Here is a 20,000-nt window from a genome sequence, read left to right on the forward strand (position 1 = left end):
GTCACTTGGCCAAGTCCAGTATCAGTGTCTTCAACAGAGACACTGTAGTTTCCATGGTGATTTGCAGCAGGTGTTTTGCTCTTAGAAGGAAGGGGAGAGGTGTGAAGACAATCTTTCATAGGTCTATTTTGTACAGGACCCTGTGTCTTTTGCTCTCATGCCATGTTCTGCTACTGCTTCCAAAAAGTCCCTTCCCTCTTCTCTCACCCTCCCTCCTTCGCTGCCAAGTACATCTGTGGAGCCTCCTTGGTGGTTACATGCACTCTGACGTGGGGCCTTTCTGAGATGGTGCCCTCATTATTGTTTGAGGAAAAGCTAGTATGTCTGATGGCACTAGGGAACTAGCTCTTCTCTGAACCTGAGAAGCTCACTATTTACTGAAGTCACATCTACTCTCTTCTTCCTGGTAATTTGAGTTGAAGTGAAATTTTGAATAAACCATATTTCTGCTTGTACCTATTAAGTGAATGTCCATCCTTACTCATCCTTTCTGTTTTTTAGTGCTTTATAACACGCAGGGTAATTTCACTACCCTTATCTTCTAAGATGCTCAATGGAAGCCATGATGCCAACATTATTGTGATTCTCATTTTATAGCTAGGGAAAGTTAAGCAATGTTTTCACAATCTAAAACTAGTGATTTTTATAGCCAACATTTGTAATGACAGACATTCCTTATTACTAATGAAGAAACGCCCTGCTTTAGGCATATCTTGAAGAATACATTATGCAATATAATAAATACCTTGTTTTTTTTTTTAAAGAAATAGATAAAATGGTTGATCGTTTTACTGTAAAGGTTCACCTTAAACTTTTTAAAATGTCTTCTTTGTTTTGAACAATCTGATCACTAAATTTCAGTATACATAAAACTTTCCCCAGGAAAATCATCAGGACACAGACTTGGCTTTGTGGTTTGTGGGCACAAATGTCCACACAGCCAAGTTCCTCACCACAGTAAATTGTTTGCTATTCACACTGCTCCTTAAAGTGGTCCACTAGGCTTTATCACCTTCCATTGCACCCTAGTCTAAACCCCTGTAATCTCTTCTTCCATAATGTGGTAATAGCCCTTTAAGCAGCCTTCCACACCTTTCTGTACCTCCTCCAAGCCTTGCATAACACTAAACTAGTGATATTTTCAAAATGTGATTCTGAATTTGCCTGACCTCTCTATCCATAACCAAATTCCTTAATACAGATCCAGTGCTCCCTCCCTGCTAACTGTACTAGCTTCTCTCATGTCATTTTCTGTCTCAGTCCTCTCTCTCCTCTCCGCCTTCCCTGCCAATGGCTCCTAGTCAATTACCATTCACGTTTTATAGTCCACCTTCCCAGAGAAGCTGCCCATGGCTCCTAAACCACGTTTCTGTGATTACTGTATAGGAAACTCTCCTGTGTATTATCCTGGCCATCAGTAAGGTCCATGGATTGTCCCCTTTCAATACCACTTGAAGATGACTGAGGTGCATCGTGTCTTCCTGTGACCACTTTCACAGCTCGTGCTGATTCTATGGAGGTATTCTCCAAGTGGCCTTCTGCTGCCTTCCATCTCCTGGACTCTGAGGTCTCAGGGTCCCCTGCAGGGTCCTCTGTTTCCTGCTGGCAAATCAGTGGTAGAAAGTCAAATACCAGCAGGAGGTTTTTCCATGATTATCCATATCCAGGTATGGACAGGGACTACCTCACTCCTCCTAGAATGCTGTTTTATGGAGGCTGGGAAGCTTGGTCTGTTGTATGCCCAGAATGGAAAGTTAACTTTGATGAAGAAACATCCACCCTGCCTCAGCTGCTCTATTGTATGCTATTGACTGTCACATAGGCGTACAAAAAGGTCTTCAGAAAGTTCATGCACAAATGTGTATTGTGAAAAAACTGTGGGTGCAAAACAATTTTGAGATCAGTGCAAGTAAACTAATTTTTCAATTCCATTTTCTATGAACTCTTTGAAGTCTCCTCATATTAGGTGACAGTGGTTTTTGTGAAAGCCCTCACTCACCTATGCTGCTTGCCATTACAGAGGAACACCAGGGTTCTGAGAGAAAGGAAGCATGTTCAAAAGAACCACATTTCAAAGCATCCAAGTTGTTTTTGAAAAGGGCCCACCTCACGCTGTAAAGGCTAAATGTTCTCTGTGATAGCTGCTAAAAGTAATCAAGATGCCCAGAGTCTGACTGCCTCTCCATGCTGCTGCAGGAACAGTGAAAGCGGCCTAGGTGCTAAGACAGGGACGAGACTGTTCTGTGCCTATTGCTGTTGCGTGTCCGTGTCACTGAGCTGCATCCCTGTAAAACCTCAGTGTCCTGCATTGTTGTTGAGTTAAACATGATGGTCCTGTGGTGGGTACCTCTCCACTAAACAACAAACATCTCCATATAAGTTCTACATCTTAGAGGTCAAAGTAGATCAGCTGCTTTGTGTCTGGTCCTCAGGTATCAGGATGGAAGGATGGCATTTGGCACACCTTCTCAGGCAGGCAGACAGCTGCCTGTCTAAGGATGGTGATAATTCAATGTGCCTGTGGATGGCAATGCAGTCAGTTCAGGCTCCGTTCCAGGGCTGACTGACCGGGTTTAATTTGAGCCAGATCTCAGCTGACAGTGTAGAGAGGATGGGCCCCATGCTTCTGGCTTGTCATTTAGAGCTGTGCTTTGCTCCTTGTTCGTCTAACTTGGATTCAATCAATGAGTTTTAATATTTTTCCCTGAAAATTTCTTCAAGGCGACTGTTTTCTACTTCCCTTCCTGGAATTCACAAAATGAGCATAGAGGACCATTTATACTTTGATTACAAACTGGAAGTTTGCAGAATGTCCTACTGTCTGTTTGGGGCCTGGCAGGAAGCCTCTTGTTCGCTGTGAATGAGTAGATATTTCATCCCTTTGTCTCTTCCCTTCTTTAGTCTTTACCTGGGAAGGACTTTCATTTCTGGGTGACTGCGGTCTTCGAAATGCTACTTGACGTCTTTTAGGAAATTTCCTGAGCTTCCTTCAGTCAGAATTAATACTGGTTTATGTTATTATTTCATGACATTTTACTCTGTACTTCATTTAGTGCTTGTGACATTCTGTGTTCTTTTACAAGTTATTGTTTACTTTTAAACAATGCAGCCTTGAGAACAGGACTGGAAATTAGTCATCTTCAGATTGTTCTCAATGCCATTATGGAGTCCTGGCCCAGAAGGAGGGCTGTATATTTGTTGAATTTATGTGAGTCTTTAAGACTTGCTCTTCCATGCAGAGGACATTGCACAATTCGCAATGTTCTCCATAAACAGACTCAGAAAGAACTGCTCTGATGTTCTTTTATCTGCCTTACCACGAATTTGCAATTTCCTTACCACTTCAGGCCAAAACATTGAGTTTCCAAGAACAACTGTTTTCCTTTCTCTGTAACTCTGAATTCAGGAAAAATCAACCATTCCAAAGACCTAGTTATCTTGCACACAGTGGAAGATTATGTGATAAGAAAAAGAAGTTGGCTGCTTTTTGCCTATGGCCAGACTATTTCCTGTTCAGGGTTAAACCTTTTTCTGAAATCAGAACCAATTTCCTAAAGCATGCCACTTTGAATTGAACCCCAGAGACACATTTTTCTGTCTGTATTCTTTTACTCTTAATGGTGGAAAACATTACAACACTATCCCTCTTCTATCTTCTTATTCCTAACTGTTCTTATGAAGAATCAGTAAGAAGGGAATAGTGGGCTTGGTGTCTCTATCAAACTCATCATAGAATGGTTTATCTGAGCCAGTTCCACAGTAGTCAGCATCTGTTGTCTCTGCAAGGACACTGCAGTGGTAATTATGCATAGGGCAAGTAGCTTACAAATGAATTGATTAATTCTGAAAGGGAGATATGGAAGATAAAAAGGAATCTGGAGATTTTTGTGCTCTTTTTGTGATATAATAGGCTATATAAAGGAGTCACTTTATGGATATTTTTAGTTTCAGTATCATGCTCTCTTCAGAAATTAACTACTATAATCCTTTGAATTACTCTAACAGAGTCGGATGAGTCTCTTTTCCTAGACGAGACCCCCTACTAATTCCCTTGTAGTAGTCTGGGACCCAAGATGATGATAGCACCCTGGCTTATGAGCAAGATCCTGGGTAGACTAAGGATAATAACTGATAATTAGGCAGGATTTTATAGACCCATTTACTTTCTCTTCTATTCCTCACAAAATGAAAACACTGACTCTGTCATTTGATATATTACATTTGTAAGAGAAGATAGCAATGTGATTAAGATCATGGCTCTTAGATTCAGACAACCAGTAGTTCACTTCTCAACTACAGCACTCGGTAGCTGTCTTAGTTGAATTTTCTCCATCTTAGTGTCCCCACGACTACTTTGTGGAGTTACTGTGAACATTGGACACTCAAATATGTCTATTGGGATTATCATCAATTATTCTGACCTATAGAAATATGCATGTTTCTTGAAAGTACACACTTCAGAAGAGTCATAGGGGTGAAGTGTTATCCTTTTTATTGTTTCTCTTCATTTGTTCAGCATGTGTATGTGTTGGATATGTTAATCACCATTTCAGATATTTGGGTAGTATTAATGAATAAAACAGACAAAAATTGTATTCCTCTCCTCCTTGTGTATATTATGTTATTGTGATGGATAGAGCTGGATACTGATCAATGCTGTGGAAAATTTGGCAAACTAAGAGGGAGAGGAGGTTGGGATTGGGTTACAATTATAAATAGAAATGTCAATGTAGGCCTTATTGTGAATATGACACTGGTTTTGTGTTCTTTGAGGTTTTTGTGGACTGCCTTTCAGAATGGAGGCATAGGAATAAGGGGGAGAGTTAGAAAAGGATAAATGCCTTCTTCTTTTTTTTTTTTTTTTTTTTTTTTACAGGCAGAGTGGATAGTGAGAGAGAGAGACAGAGAGAAAGGTCTTCCTTTGCCGTAGGTTCACCCTCCAATAGCCGGCGCAGCCAGCGTGCTGCGGCCGGCGCACTGCGCTGATCCGAAGCCAGGAGCCAGGTGCTTCTCCTGGTCTCCCATGGGGTGCAGGGCCCAAGCACTTGGGCCATCCTCCACTGCACTTCCAGGCCATAGCAGAGAGCTGGCCTGGAAGAGGGTCAACCGGGACAGAATCTGGCGCCCCGACCGGGACTAGAACCCGGTGTGCCGGCACCGCAAGGCGGAGGATTAGCCTGTTGAGCCGCGGCGCCGGCCAAGAATAAATGCCTTCTGACTTGTGGGAGAGCATGAGGATTTTCTTTGGTGTAGCATGTCAAAACACAAACCAATACAGAAAGGTGAAGTTTTCCAGATGGCCTTGTTTTATTTTATTGAATTTGAGCAAAAATCTTACAAGAATGTTTTAAACATGCCCTGTCTTCCCAAATGATGGCTGCTGAATGCCATCACCTGGCTGGTGACCGCTGAAGTTATCACCACTACTGCTGCATCCATTGTTGGGACTGTAATGAGGGCCAGCAATTCCTTTGCAGGGATCTGAGCTGGTGGTTATTGTGAGTTCTACCCACATTGTCTGTTGAAATCTAAATGTAAAATAATCAAAATAAAATGACATTAAAATATAGTTTCTCAAACAGATTACATTTTACATGCTCTTAGCTATGTGTGGCTAACAACTGACTACTGAATTAATTAGCACTGATAGAAAACATTTCGGTCATCCCTTTCACTGACTTCTTCAGTTAACTGTCTCAGTACTTAGCAAGCAGCTCAGGAGCTCTGCAAACAGACTTGGGTTCTCTATAGTTGACAACCGACGTGAGGGCCTTATCCAACGCACTCATAAAGACAGGCAGTACATGGAGCGCAGCCAGGCATCTGCGGACGAGTACAGCTACGTTGCGTGAGGGTGGACGTCGCCGTTGGGTGTGTCCTGTGGGAAGGCCCCATCATCCGGTCACTCGGCAGCCCCTGTTTCTCTGCTGTTTACAACATCACCAGTGCCACGTCATGAGCGTCCAAGAAAATGCCTAGAGAATATTTGAGGCTCATGTCATTAGGACATTTCTTAAAACTTTATTGAAAAAGGGAATGAAGCGTCGCTGACGTGTAGAAATCTGGTTGGGTGCCATGCTTCTTCTCCCCTTCATGTTTGCAGTTGATGTGTGTTTTTTTTTTTTTTTTTAATGTATCTTAAAGGACATAAAATAAAAACTTAAATATTGTAATATGACAGATAACCTAATAATTGTATCTACATTAAAATGACAAACATGATATTGCTGCTTGTCAAATAAAAGAAAAAAAAAGAAAACCTTTCCATCATTGCAGAAAGTTCTATTAGTTGGTTTTCTGTCTCTGAGATTGTTTTCTTTTTGTGTGTGTGTGTGTGGTGCTGCTGTCCATTTTCAGGCCTATGTCCTTGTTTTGATTTGTGTTTATCATAGTTTATAGGTAGAATTTTGTGTACAGTGAGAATAACTGAGTTCTAAGGGAGTGCAGAAGAGCTTTCTTATATTTGAGTACCTGAGTTTTCACACTTGGTGTTTAGATTTATATTCTGATTGCTTCAAGGTCTCTTTGCTTGGTTATTGCTTTGCAACTGTACTCTAAGTGGCAAAAGAATCAGACTGCTGAGTTACTATGGGAGAAAAACCTATCAGGCTTTAAAGGTAAAAATTGCACATTCATGGAAAACTCTGAACTCCGTCAATCATTCCTTATTTGGAGCAGTGCCATTCAGGGAGTATTTAGTGACCGACTCTACACAAACGCCAAGAGTTGTATTAGTTGCTGGAGATACAAAACAAAACGGATATAGTTGGAAACACGGAGATTGCAATTTTCTTGGTAGGGGGAGCCATAAATAGTGGGAGACTCGTTTGTGCAGTGCCTAGACATTCCATGGGCACCCTGAAAGTCCAAAAGAGAATGTTTCATGACTCAGTCCTCCCAAAGGTAGGGATAGGGAGAAGGGACAGGAGTCCAGATGGTAGGGTATGTGCCATAAAGAAGTGATTATTTCATTTAAAAAAAAGATTTATTTTATTTAGTTGACAGAGTTACAGAGAGGTAAATACAGAGAGAGAGAGAGAGAGATAGTTTTCCATCTGCTGGTTCACTCCCCAATGGCTACAACAGCCGGAGTTGAGCCAGTCTGAAGCCAAGAGTCAGGAGCTTCTTCTCGGTCTCCCACATGGGTGCAGAGGCCCAAGGACTTGAGCATCTTCCCCTACTTTCCCAGGCCACAGCAGAGCTGGATTGGAAGTGGAGCAGCCAGGACTCAAACCAGCACCCATATGGGATGCTGGCACTGCAGGCTGGGGCTTTAACCCGCTGTGTCACAGTTCCAACCCCAATAAGTGGTTCTTGAATGGTTTTTGAAGTGCTTCCTGAGGGGTGAATAAGTGTTAGGCACTTAATGAAGTTAGTAGAATGGAGTCAACAAGACACAGTGTACCATAATGTGAACAAAGACTGAGGGATGAAATAGCATGGTATGAAAATGAGAACTTTAAATTTAGTATTGATGAAGTGTACAACCAAAAGGAGCCAGTGGCTGTAGATGTAGACAGGATTTGAGGGATATGTTGAAATGATGGATTTTTTGGCAGAGAGGGGAGAACTGGGGTAGGGGTGGCAGCGCCATGGCTCACTTGGTTAATCCTCTGCCTGCAGCACTGACATCCATATGAGCACAGGGTTCTAGTCCCAGTTGCCCCTCTTCCAGGCCAGCTCTCTGCTGTGGCCCAAGAGTGCAGTGGAGGATGGCCCAGGTGCTTGGGCCCTGCACCTGCATAGGAGACCAGGAAGAAGCACCTGGCTCCTGGCTTCAGATTGGCACAGCGCCGGCCATAGCGGCCATTTTGGGGGTGAACCAGCGGAAGGAAGACCTTTCTATCTGTCTCTCTCTCACTGTCTATAACTCTGCCTGTCAAATAAATTAAAAAAAAAAATAAAGAACCAAGGGGAGGGAGGGTTGTTGCTGTAGGCAGACATGACTTTTCAGAAGTTCAGATAATTCACTCTGGCACCTCTATAGGAGTTAAACTTGAGGGAGCTGGGCTGGAGGCTGGGATGCAAGCAGCTGTGGAACAATTGAGGAGGAGAGACAGTCCAAAAGAGAGGGTCTGACGTGAGACCGTGTAATGGGGTGGAATGGAAGACAAGGGTCCAATCAATTTTGATTTTTAAGGAATAAAATCACCAGTATTTGACAACTAATTAGATATAGGGGATGAAGGAGACAGAGGAATCAGAGATGACTCTAAGCTTTCAGAAAAAACAGGGTAAGTTAAACATATACAAGTTCATGGTGATAGATTTTGATTTATAGCTGGTACTATTGCTATGCATTGGTGATTGTGGTGTCTAAGTTAGGTTTGTTCTCTTCAGAGCTACATTCTCTTATTTGTTAAAAGAATTTGAAGTGTAGACCATAGTACCACCCTCGTATGACTTTAATTTTGCAGTGGTCTATAGAAATTTAAAGAAATTTGGCTTCATTTCCAATGGTTCCAATCCAGACACCCAAATTACTCCATTGTTGGGACATCTCTTGGGTGGACCATTGAACCTGTAACTCATTAGAAAGAACTGAAAACCATCAGTAAAATTCCCATACTATGCCAACAATAACACCAGTCAAATTTCAAGGTATCTATAGGTTTCAAAAAGTTATGAATCTCAAAACTGTCTAGCCAAATCTTTACTTAGGTTTTTATGGATATTTATATGAAAAGCTAGAAGTTTTCACACTTTCCATAACTGTACATTACTTTTTTTAAGATTATAAATTAAGTTCTGTGTTCTGAGTATTGGTGGAAGCATGCTTATGGATTTGTACCCAATCACTTTAAAGTAAAAGTACAAAATCAGTCTGAATGGTGAGACCAGAAGTAGGAGAGGAGACAGCCTAGAGGGTCCATCATGATAGGGTCAAATATTGAAAGTAAGAATTATCTAAAACCTACAGTGCATTTTATAAGGATTTTCTAAGCAACAGTTAATATTTTAATGACATCTGTCAAGTTTCCAAAAAAAAAAAAAAAAGAACCACAAAAACTAGTCCTCTAGTTTGCAATATTAAGGAAGTATGCCAAAATGTAAAGTGTATGTTGATACTTCAGTTTTTACTGACAAATTTCATGACTGCATGGCTAAAACCACAAAACAGTAGGCACCACTTTCTTTTAGATAGTTATATTTAGCCACTGCATTTAGCTTTTGTTACTAAATATTTGTTCCTTGTCACTCTAAGTACTCAATCAAATTGAATCTTTAGTGGTCTGGCAGTTTTTAAATGACTTCTTGGAAGATGTGAAACTCTGTTCCCTAATCAGAAAGATTTGGGAAAGTCTTGTATGAAGAAAGAAAGCACATGTTAAGCAAGGCATCAGGACTATAGGACACTTATACATGTCTTAAGAATTTTTATGTGAAGAGTAGTACTATGTTTAGTGGTAAGCAAGTACAGAAAATTGAGAGGCATAGGAAGTTTGCACATCCTTCCAGAGTATTTTTGTACAAGTGGGAAAAAATAAGCTTTTTGTGGTCTTAGAAGATGTTAACATTAACCATTTATTAAAAATTGAATTTATAAAGAATGCTGCTTCTATGAGTATATATCATACAGTGCCATTCTTGTGTGATGTCATTAAAGTTTGTTTAGCAAAATATCCATAGTTCCTGGAAAAGATAAACATGTGTTTCATTAATCCCAAGGGGGAGCTTTCTGAAATGCATTTTTAAGTGAATGGTTATTCTATGAGATTCATGACTCCTTAGGGTGGGAAAGAAGGAAAAGAAAAGAAGCTATCTTTTCAAGCAATTTGTGATTTAATGCCAGCTGGTTAAGTGAGTTGAAAAACTTTAAGTTGTATGTTATTATTTTGAATACCTTTTCTCTCTTTTGGGAAGCTGGCCAACCCCACAAGCTTTCTCCCATGCTAAGTGGCTCTAAAACTTTGATCTTCTAAAACCAGATGTGGCAAATACAGCATGTGTGACCTTTTATGCGTTAATTCTACCTGGCTATTGGCAAACTATAAGTTAATCTTGTATGACTTTTATTTCTAGGCATTACAGCAGAAGTTCTGGTGGTGACCTCTTTTGAAGAACTGCAGAAAAGGGCCCCAGAAGCAAGAGGGAAGATTGTAGTTTATAACCAACCCTATGTCAACTACCCTATGACAGTACAATACCGTGTCCGGGGTGCTGTGGAAGCTGCTAAGGTTGGGGCTTTGGCATCCCTCATTCGATCGGTGGCTTCCTTCTCCATCTACAGGTTGGTCATGTTGTTCATTTGAAATCCTTTAAAGCTGGTATGCCTGGGTTTTCCATGAAAGGGAAGTCCTTATGAAAAAAAAAAACAAGCTATTCCAATGAAAATACAGATTGTTCATAGCATTTCTTCTCATTGCACCTTTGACTATTTATTTGTAAGATCTTCTTTGTCCTTTTCAAAATTCCAAGCATCATGTGTGTATTTCTTTAAAAAAAACTTTACGCATCAACAGTGATCCCATAACATTCCTTATATAAATAATGTATTATGTATTTTCATTGGAGGTAGAACTGAGTACACAGCTGTGTTTCCTCAAATATTCCTAATGACTTCAGAAGAAGCCAGGCGTTTTCCATGTTGCTAGAGAGGTGAAATAAAAAAGAGTGGATACCATAATGGAATCCATATATGGTGTAGTGAGAAAAGTCATGGAATTGAAGTTCTGTGGATATGGTCCTAGCCCTGCTTCTGAAAAACTGTGTGGACTTTGGAATGCTTCTTTTTAATTAACTAATTGATTATTTGAGAGGCAGACAGCGACAGAGCGCTTCCGTCTTCTGGTTCACTCTCTGAATGCCTGGAGTAGCTAGACCTGGGCTGGTGACAAAGCTAGGACCAAGGAATGCTATCCAGGTCTCCTGTGTGGGTTTCAGGAGCTCAATTACTGGAACCATCACCACTGCCTCCTATGATGCATGAGGAAGAAGATGGCGACAGGAGTTGGAGCTGGGAATCAAACCCAGGCACTCTGATATGGGACATAGGTATCTTGTTTTAAGATTTATTTATTTATTTGAAAGTCAGAGTTACACAGAGAGAGAAGGAGAGGCAGAGAGAGAGAGGTCCTCTATCCACTGATTCACTCCCCAATTGGCAACAACGGCCAGAGCTGTGCTGATCCGAAGCCAGGAGCCAGGAGCTTCCTCCAGGTCTCCCACACGGGTACAGGGACCCAAGGCCCTGGGCCATCTTCCACTTCTTTCCCAGGCCATAGCAGAGAGCTGGATTGGAAGTGGAGCAGCCAGGTCTCGAACCATCACCCATATGGAATGTTGGCACTGTAGGTAGCACCCTGTGGGTGCGACACCACAGCACCGGCCCCAGGACATAGATATCTTTAACAATTAGGCAAAACACCCATTCCTGGGAATGTTTTATCTCTGGGTCTCATAATTCTTCTCTACCAACCAGTATTGATCAAGAATAAAAAAAGTATAAAATTATTTTAATATACTTAACTGTGTAAGTCCATATAAATGTTTGGTGGTATTGTTTAAGGTCAACAGGAGACTTGTCTTTTTCTTTATAGTCCTGTTTGAGGCAAATACCAAAGTGCTTTATTGATCCTCAGTCCTAGAATGAAATTCAATATTGCAGTGGATAAAAGGCCTAAATGTTAGCTCGTAGACAATGGGCCTAGTTTAATAGCTATACATGGTAGTGTCACACAATAACTTTAAAATATTTCAAAAATATAGATGAAAACACCATTTTCATGTTGTTGTCTAGTTTAAGATTTTAAAAATTTAAAAAATAATTTCAGATAAGATTTTCTTGGGAGGGAGGGTCTTGAGACAGGAATTCTGGTATCTATTGTAAGGGAGAGTTTATTTTGCCCCATTGCTTGGAGCTGAAGACACAGCTGTTTGACCTTAATTAACACCCTATGCTCTTGAAAATAAAATAACTGAGGAGATGTCAGCAGCCAGGAAACCCAGTGAGAGGGAGTTATACAGAAGTGTAAAGGAAAGAGACAACTTTAAGAGGGATAAGATAGCTTCCCAGGGGAGAAAGATGGGGCATGTTGAAACTACTTGTTAGAAGCTTGATGGAAGAAAAGCTAGTTACACTGATGTCATAATGTTAAAAATAGCATTCTTTGTAAAGTCTTTAAAGGTTTCTTGACTGGTGAAATAATGATTGGATCATATTCTTTTGGACGGTTCAGCTTCCCATGAGGGAAGCCCTAAAATGGCTAACTCACTTCCCAGCTTAATACCTCAGTCATCCCTTGGAATAACATACTCAGCAAGCTGTGGCCTTTTACCATGATTTCATTGGTCATGAGACTTCAATTATAAAGCTAGTCTGGTGCATTGTGAAACTGAGGGATTGCCAAAAATCTTTATTTAAGAATTACTACTTATAGGGCTAATAAATTCCCAAATGCATAGGATCTGCCAAGGTTCATTGGCATTTTTTTTTATTTTGGCATAATGAAGACATCTGGAAACCCAGACTTCAACCTAGAAGTCCCAGAAGAATGGTCTATCATGTAACTTAAAATCTCTGTAAGCATCTAAGCTTTGGGGTCAGCAACTTGTAGTGTTAAAAGGACTTCTTAGTATTTTTAGATCGAGACCATAATTTTTCACTGATTTTATAACCAACTGTATTTCACTGCTAACTTTCATAACTCCATTCTTTGAATATTTATAAAACATACATTGACTCTTACATAGTACATTAGAATCTTCAATATACATCATCTTAGTTGTTTTCACATCAAGCTAATGAGCCACGCATGGAGGAGCATCATTGTCCTTATTTTTACACAGTGAAATAAAAATTTAAAGAACCAGCAATATTTACATGCTTAATTCCTATATCCTGAAAAATAAAAAGCAAAATGAAGCTCTTGTTCATTTCTACCTTATTGTTTTTAGAACCAAGTCTCCTTTCAGAGTATTCTGCATTCCTGTCTGTAATTGCAAATCTCTCAGTCACTCTGCAGACTATTTTAACTGACTTTTGCTAATACTGAAATCTTAATAATACTTATTAAGACCTCCAATACAAGGAGTTTCCAAAAAGTTCATGAAAATGCTATGCGTAGATTTCAAAAAAAAATGAATAAACCAAAATAAACGTATATTTTAATTCCATCTTTCCACAAACTTTGTGAGGTACCCTCGTGCTATCTGGTTTTCAAATGGAATGGACACTTTTCAGGCCATCATCTTACTTGCCCCCTGCCCCAAAGCACACAAGCACATTCATCATTGTTGACTGCCAGTTCAGTACTTCACTTTAGCTTCCCTGACTTTTCTCTTGTTTTCTTGGTGCAGGAAAAGGGAGAAATGGTCTCTTCTTAGTCTGTTTCTTGCTTTCCCTCTTGTAATGTAGTACTTTCTCTCTCTCATCCCTATTTCTCCTACTTTCCACTCTGAAAGTTCTGTCTGAGTAATCTCATCATGCTGTGGCTTTGATCACCTTCTACTTGGGCAATTTACCACTAGCCTCTCCCCACAACTCAGTATTCCATTCCACTCTTGAGAATTCTAAGCCTGTATTTCCAATTCTTTGTTGATTCCTTTTGACGGTATTCCATGGATCTCAGTTTTAGGTTTTTGTTCAAAATTGAACTCATCCTTTCAACACTTTGTTCATTATTTTCTGTTTCATTGAAGGTAACAATCTGTTCTGACTTGTCAATTAGATGTGTCTTGATTGTTTTTCTATCCTCTTGTCTATCATTTCTAGTAGTTACTAAGTCTCTTAGGATCAGTTCTTTATCAATCAGTTCAGCAAATACTTTTTTTTTAACTTTTATTTAGTAAATATAAATTCCCAAAGTACAACTTCTGAATTACAGTGGCTTTTTCCCCCCATAACTTCCCTCCCACCTGCAACCCTCCCATCTCCCACTCCCTCTCCCATTCCATTCACATCAAGATTCATTTTCAATTATCTTTATATACAGGAGGTCAATTTAGTATATATTAAGTAAAGATTTCATCAGTTTGCACCCACACAAAACATAAAGTGTAAAATACTGTTTGAGTACTAGTTATAGCATTAATTCACATTGAACAACACATTAAGGACAGAGATCCTACATGAGGAGTAAGTGCACAATGACTCCTGTTGTTGGCTTAACAAATTGACACTCTTGTTTGTGGCGACAGTAATCTCCCTAGGCTCTAGTCATGAGTTGCCAAGGCTATGGAAGCCTTTTGAGTTTGCTGACTTCGATCTTATTCTGACAGGGTCATTGTCAAAGTGGAAGTTCTCTCCTCCCTTCAAAGAAAGGTACCTCCTTCTTTGATGGCCTGTTCTTTCCACTGGGATCTCATTCACAGAGATCTTTCATTTAGGTCCTTTTTTTTTTTTTTTTTTTTTTGCCAGAGTGTCTTACTTTCCATGCCTGAAATATGCTCATGGGCTCTTCAGCCAGATCGGAATGCCTTTAGGGCTGATTCTGAGGCCAGAGTGCTGTTTAGGACATCTGCCATTCTATGAGTCTGCTGTGTATCCCACTTCCCATGTTGGATCATTCTCTCCCTTTTTTATTCTATCAGTATTAGCAGACACTAGTCTTGTTTGTGTGATCCATTTGACTCTTAGACCTATCAGCATGATCAATTGTGACTGAAATTGATCACTTGGACTAGTGAGATGGCATTGATACATGCCACCTTGATGGGATTGTATTGGAATCCCCTGGCACATTTCTAACTCCACCATTTGGGGCAAGTCCGATTGAGCATGTCCCAAATTGTATATCTCCTCCCTCTCTTATTCCCACTGTTATATTTAACTGGGATCACTTTTCAGTTAAATTTCAACACCTAAAAATAAATGTGTGTTAATTATAGAGTTCAACCAATAGTACTAAGTAGAATAAAAAAAATACTAAAAGGGATAAAATATTAAATTGTACATCAACAGTTGGGACAAGGGCTGATCAAGTCACTGTTCCTCATAGTGTCCAATTCACTTCAACAGGTTTCTTTTTTGGTGCTCGGTTAGTTGTCACCGATCAGGGAGAACATATGATATTTGTCCCTTTGGGACTGGCTTAATTAACTCAGCATGATATTTTCTAGATTCCTCCATTTTGTTGCAAATGACCAGATTTCATTTTTATTACTGCTGTGTAGTATTCTAGAGAGTACATATCCCATAATTTCTTTATCCTCTCTTCTGTTGATGGGCATTTGGGTTGATTCCAGGTCTTAGCTATTGTGAATTGAGCTGCAATAAACATTAAGGTGCAGATAGCATTTTTGTTTGCCAATTTCATTTCCTTTGGGTAAATTCCAAGGAGTGGGATGGCTGGATTGTATGGTAGGGTTATATTCAGGTTTCTGAGGAATCTCCAGACTGACTTCCATTGCAGCTTGACCAGTTTGCATTCCCACCAACAGTGGGTTAGTGTCCCTTTTTCCCCACATCCTCGCCAGCATCTGTTGTTGGTAGATTTCTAAATATGAGCCATTCTAACCGGGGTGAGGTGAAACCTCATTGTGGTTTTGATTTGCATTTCCCTGATTGCTAGTGATCCTGAACATTTTTTCATGTGCCTATTGGCCATTTGGATTTCCTCTTTTGAAAAATTTCTATTGAGGTCCTTGGCCCATCTCTTAAGTGGGTTGTTTGTTTTGATGTTGTGGAGTTTATTGATCTCTTTGTTGATTCTGGTTATTAATCCTTTATCTGTTGTGTTGTTTGCAAATATTTTTTCCCATTCTGTCGGTTGCCTCTTCCCTTTCCTGACTGTTTCTTTTGCAGTACAGAAACTTCTCAATTTGATGCAATCCCAAATGTTAATTTTGGCTTTGACTGCCTGTGCCTCCCGGGTCTTTTCCAGAAACTCTTTGCATATGCCAATATCTTGAAGGGTTTCTCCAATGTTCTCTAATAACTTGATGGTGTCGGGTCATAGATTTATGTCTTTAATCCATGTTGAGTGGATTTTTGTGTAAGGTGAAAGGTAGGGGTCTTGCTTCATGCTTCTGCACATGGAAATCCAGTTTTCCCAGCACCATTTATTGAATAGACTGTCCTTACTCCAGGGATTGGTTTTGGATCCTTGATCAAATATGAGTTGGCTGTAGATGTTTGGGTTGATTTCTGGTGTTCCAATTCTGTTCCATTGGTCTATCCATCTGTTTCTGTACCAGTACCATGCTGTTTTGATTACAACTGCCCTGTAGTATGTCCTGAAATCTGGTATTGTGATGCCTCCAGCTTTGTTTTTGTTGTACAAGATTGCTTTAGCTATTCGAGGTCTCCTGTGCTTCCATATGAATTTCAGCATCATTTTTTCCAGATCTGAGAAGAATGTGTTTGGTATTCTGGTTGGTATCGCATTGAATCTATAAATTGCTTTTGGGAGAATGGACATTTTGATGATGTTGATTCTTCCAATGCATGAGCATGGACGATTTTTCCATTTTTTTGGTATCCTCTTCTATTTCTTATTTTTAAGATTTTGTAATTCTTATCATAGAGATCTTTAACATTCTTGGTTAAGTTTATTCCAATGTATTTGATTGTTTTTGTGGCTATTGTGTATGGGATTGATCTTAGCAGTTCTTTCTCAGCCATGTAATTGCCTGTGTATGCAAAGGCTGTTGATTTTTGTGCATTGATTTTATATCTTGCTACTTTGCCAAACTCCTCTGTGAGTTCCAATAGTCTCTTAGTAGAGTTCTTTGGATCCCCTAAATGAAGAATCATATCATCTGCAAAGAGGGATAGTTTGAGTTCTTCCTTCCCAATTTGTATCCCTTTAATTTCTTTTTCTTGCCTAATAGCTCTAGCTAAAACTTCCAGAACTATATTGAATAGCATTGGTGAGAGTAGGCATTCCTGTGGTACCAGATCTCAGTGGAAATGATCCTTGAGATGTACTGAAAGGTCATCTATTTGGTGCCTTTCCAATTTCTTGATGTAGGCACCTATTGATATAAACTGTCCTCTTAACACTGCTTTTGCTGTATCCCATAAGTTTTGATGTGTTGTGCTGTTATCCTTATTTACTTCCAGAAAATTTTTGATTTCTCTTTTAATTTCTTCTATAACCCAGTGTTCATTCAGGAGCATGTTGTTCAATCTCCATGTGTTTGCATATGCTCTAGGGATTCCTGAGTTGCTAATTTCCAACTTCATTCCTCTATGGTCTGAGAAGCTGCATCGTATGATTCTAATTCTTTTGAATTACAGCAAATACTTTTTTAAAAAGTATTTATTTATTTACTTGAAGGCAGAGCTACAGAGAGGCAGAGGCATAGAGAGAGAGGGGTCTTCCATCCGCTGGTTCATTCCCCAGATGGCCGAGGTTGAGTCAATCTGAAGCCAGGAGCTAGGAGCTACTTCTGTGTCTCCCATATTGGTGCAGGGGCCCAAGGACTTGGGCCATCTTTCACTGCCTTCCCAGGCCATAGCAGAGAGCTAGATTGGAAGTGGAGCAGCCGGGACACAGACCGGCACCCATATGGTATGCCAACACTGCAGGTGACAGCTTTACCTGCTGTGCCACAGCACCAGCCCCAGCAGGTATTTTTACATTCTGTTTCCTAGCATCATAGCACATTCCAGTAGTTAGGAAGCATTAACACTTTCCCAGTGTACACTACATTTCCTCCAGGTTCCATAACTTGGTATATGTGTTCTATTTTGCTACCCTTCATTCTCTTTGGAGAGCCATCTAAAGAGTTTCTTCTGAGGAGTTATTGCAGCCCAGGTGGGTATGCTTTTTTTTGGGGAAGGGGAGTGGGCGGTGTTCACATGTAATTTTATTGTATCATAATTTCTTGGAGGTAGTTTTGGTTTTTTGCTTTTGCAGGGTAGATTAACTGTTTTAATAAACAACTTCAATCTTAGAATTTAACACAAGGATCACTTTTTTGTTCTAAAGTGAGTTAAAATAATTCATGGAAAATACAGTTATGAAAAATGTCATGTGTGTATTTAAAAAATTGCACTTAAACAAACATTTTGATTCTCTTTCCGCTGAGCCTTTTGGAATCCCCTCATAGCTCCAAGGGTGTGTTCTGCAAATGCCCTTCTGCTCCTTTACATCTCAGAGTCCTCTGCATCCATCTAGCAAAGAAATAGGCTGTGGAGAGCCGAAAGGGAGCTTTGCCCATGGTTATCCATTTCCAGGCCTGTATAGGGAATACCTCACTTCTGCTCTCATGCTACTGGCCAGAATGCTATTATGTGGAGGCTGGGAAATTTGATCAATTTTAATGCCCAACATGAAAGGAAAATAGGATTGGTTTAAAAAAAATTATCCAGTCTTCCCAGTTACCTGACTATATACACTGGACTATAATTTCCTGAAAGACATTGATTCTGTACATACAGATATTTTACCTCTGTACTCCTTTCATATTTGATACATAGTAGTCACTCAGGAAATGTCTTTTTAAGGAATGAGCTTTTTTGAATTTTGATTAGTAAATTGTGGTAATGCTCTCATGAGAAGCCAGGTGACCTCATTCCTTATGCTCTCTGACCAAACAAATCGCAAGTTTAAAATAACTTGAACTTTTAGAGCATTTTAATCTATATACAGAAGAAAATATTCACTTTCCCAATATGCCAAATTATGTATTTCTTCTGCTATAACATTTATAAATAATGATGTTTTGAGTTGATGATTAAAGAAAATAGCTTCCTTCTTCCTGGCAAACATTTGACCATTATCTACATAGGAGGAGGTGATACTGGATCTGTCTGGCAAACTTGAGGAAGTCAGTAACACTAGAGATCAGAATATATATTGGCCAGTGCTGTGAATAACTAGGTTAATCCTCCACCTGCAGCGCCGGCATTCCATATGGGCGCCGGGTTCTAGTTCTGGTTGCTCCTCTTCCAGTCCAGCTCTCTGCTGTGGCCCGGGAGAGCAGTGGAGGATGGCCCAGGTGCTTGGGCCCCTGCACCCTCATGGGAGACCAGGTAGGGACACCTGGTTCCTGGCTTCAGATTGGCGCAGCACCGGCCATAGTGGCCATCTGGGGAGTGAGCCAACGGAAGGAAGACCTTTCTCTCTGTCTCTCTCTCTCACTGTCTATGACTCTACATGTCAAATAAAAAAAATTAAAAGAACGTATATTTAACCTGTTTCTGCTTGCCTTCAAAACTAGAGAACCCCTGGGGGACAGTTTGATTTACTAGTTTGAGTTGACACTTATCAGTGTCAGCATCAAGATAATCAATTTTGGATTGCAAAAATAATGTGGTCATGACATATGAACTCAAAAATAAAATCCACTACTTATTGTCAATGTTATCTCCAGGTTATTAACTATGATTTTCCTGTATTGTCTTTATTAATGTTTTTTTATGCTAAGATTTACTTCAGATAGAAGATGTTTTCTTTATTGATGTATTTATAATGATCATTCTTTCATTCACTTTTTAAAAAAGATTAGTTTTATTTAAGAGAGTTACAGAGAGAGGTAGACACACACACACACACACACACACACAGAGAGAGAGGGAGAAGCAGAGAGAGAGAGAGAGAGAGAGAGAGAGAGAGAGAGAGAGGTCTTCCATCGCTGATTCACTCCCCAAATGGCCACAATAGCTGAAGCTGAGCCTATCTGAAGCCAGGAGCTTTTTCTGGGTCTCCTATGTGGGTGCAGGGGCCCAAGGACTTGGACCATCCTCTGTGCCTTCCCAGGCACATTAGCAGGGAGCTGGATTGGAAGCAGAGTAGCCAGGACTCAATCTGGCACCTATATGGGATGCCGGTGCTGCAGCCGGGGCTTTAACCGGCTGCACCACCACACTGGCCCACTCATTCACTCTTAAATATCACCTGTTGTGGTATTTCAGTTTTTCTGAACATAAAATACCTCTTGCCTTTGTCTTGGGAATAATTTAAGAATAAAGATAATTAGATATTTCATATCTAGAGGAAAGCTTCTTTATGGAACCATGTGTCTTCCATTATTTCTCAAATCCATCACTTTTATAAATAAATATTTAGTGAGAGCTCACCAATTGCTCAGAAGTTTCCAGACACTAGGGA

At 40.1% G+C, this 20,000-nt stretch overlaps 1 protein-coding gene across 4 annotated transcripts in view; it reads left to right on the forward strand.

Annotated features, from left to right (window-relative positions):
• The window catches only part of CPQ (carboxypeptidase Q), a 601,598-nt gene that overhangs the window by 206,703 nt on the left and 374,895 nt on the right, over positions 1–20,000 (forward strand). For all 4 annotated transcript variants that reach the window (XM_089336354.1, XM_051844650.3, XM_089336355.1 and 1 more), the window contains exon 3: positions 10,024–10,231. In XM_089336354.1, coding sequence (XP_089192480.1) covers positions 10,024–10,231 — 208 coding nt within the window. The remainder of the gene's footprint in view (positions 1–10,023; positions 10,232–20,000) is intronic.

Source organism: Oryctolagus cuniculus, chromosome 6 (genome assembly GCF_051225735.1).
Source record: "Oryctolagus cuniculus isolate XC-2025 breed Fujian yellow rabbit chromosome 6, ASM5122573v1, whole genome shotgun sequence".
Lineage (NCBI taxonomy): Eukaryota > Metazoa > Chordata > Mammalia > Lagomorpha > Leporidae > Oryctolagus > Oryctolagus cuniculus.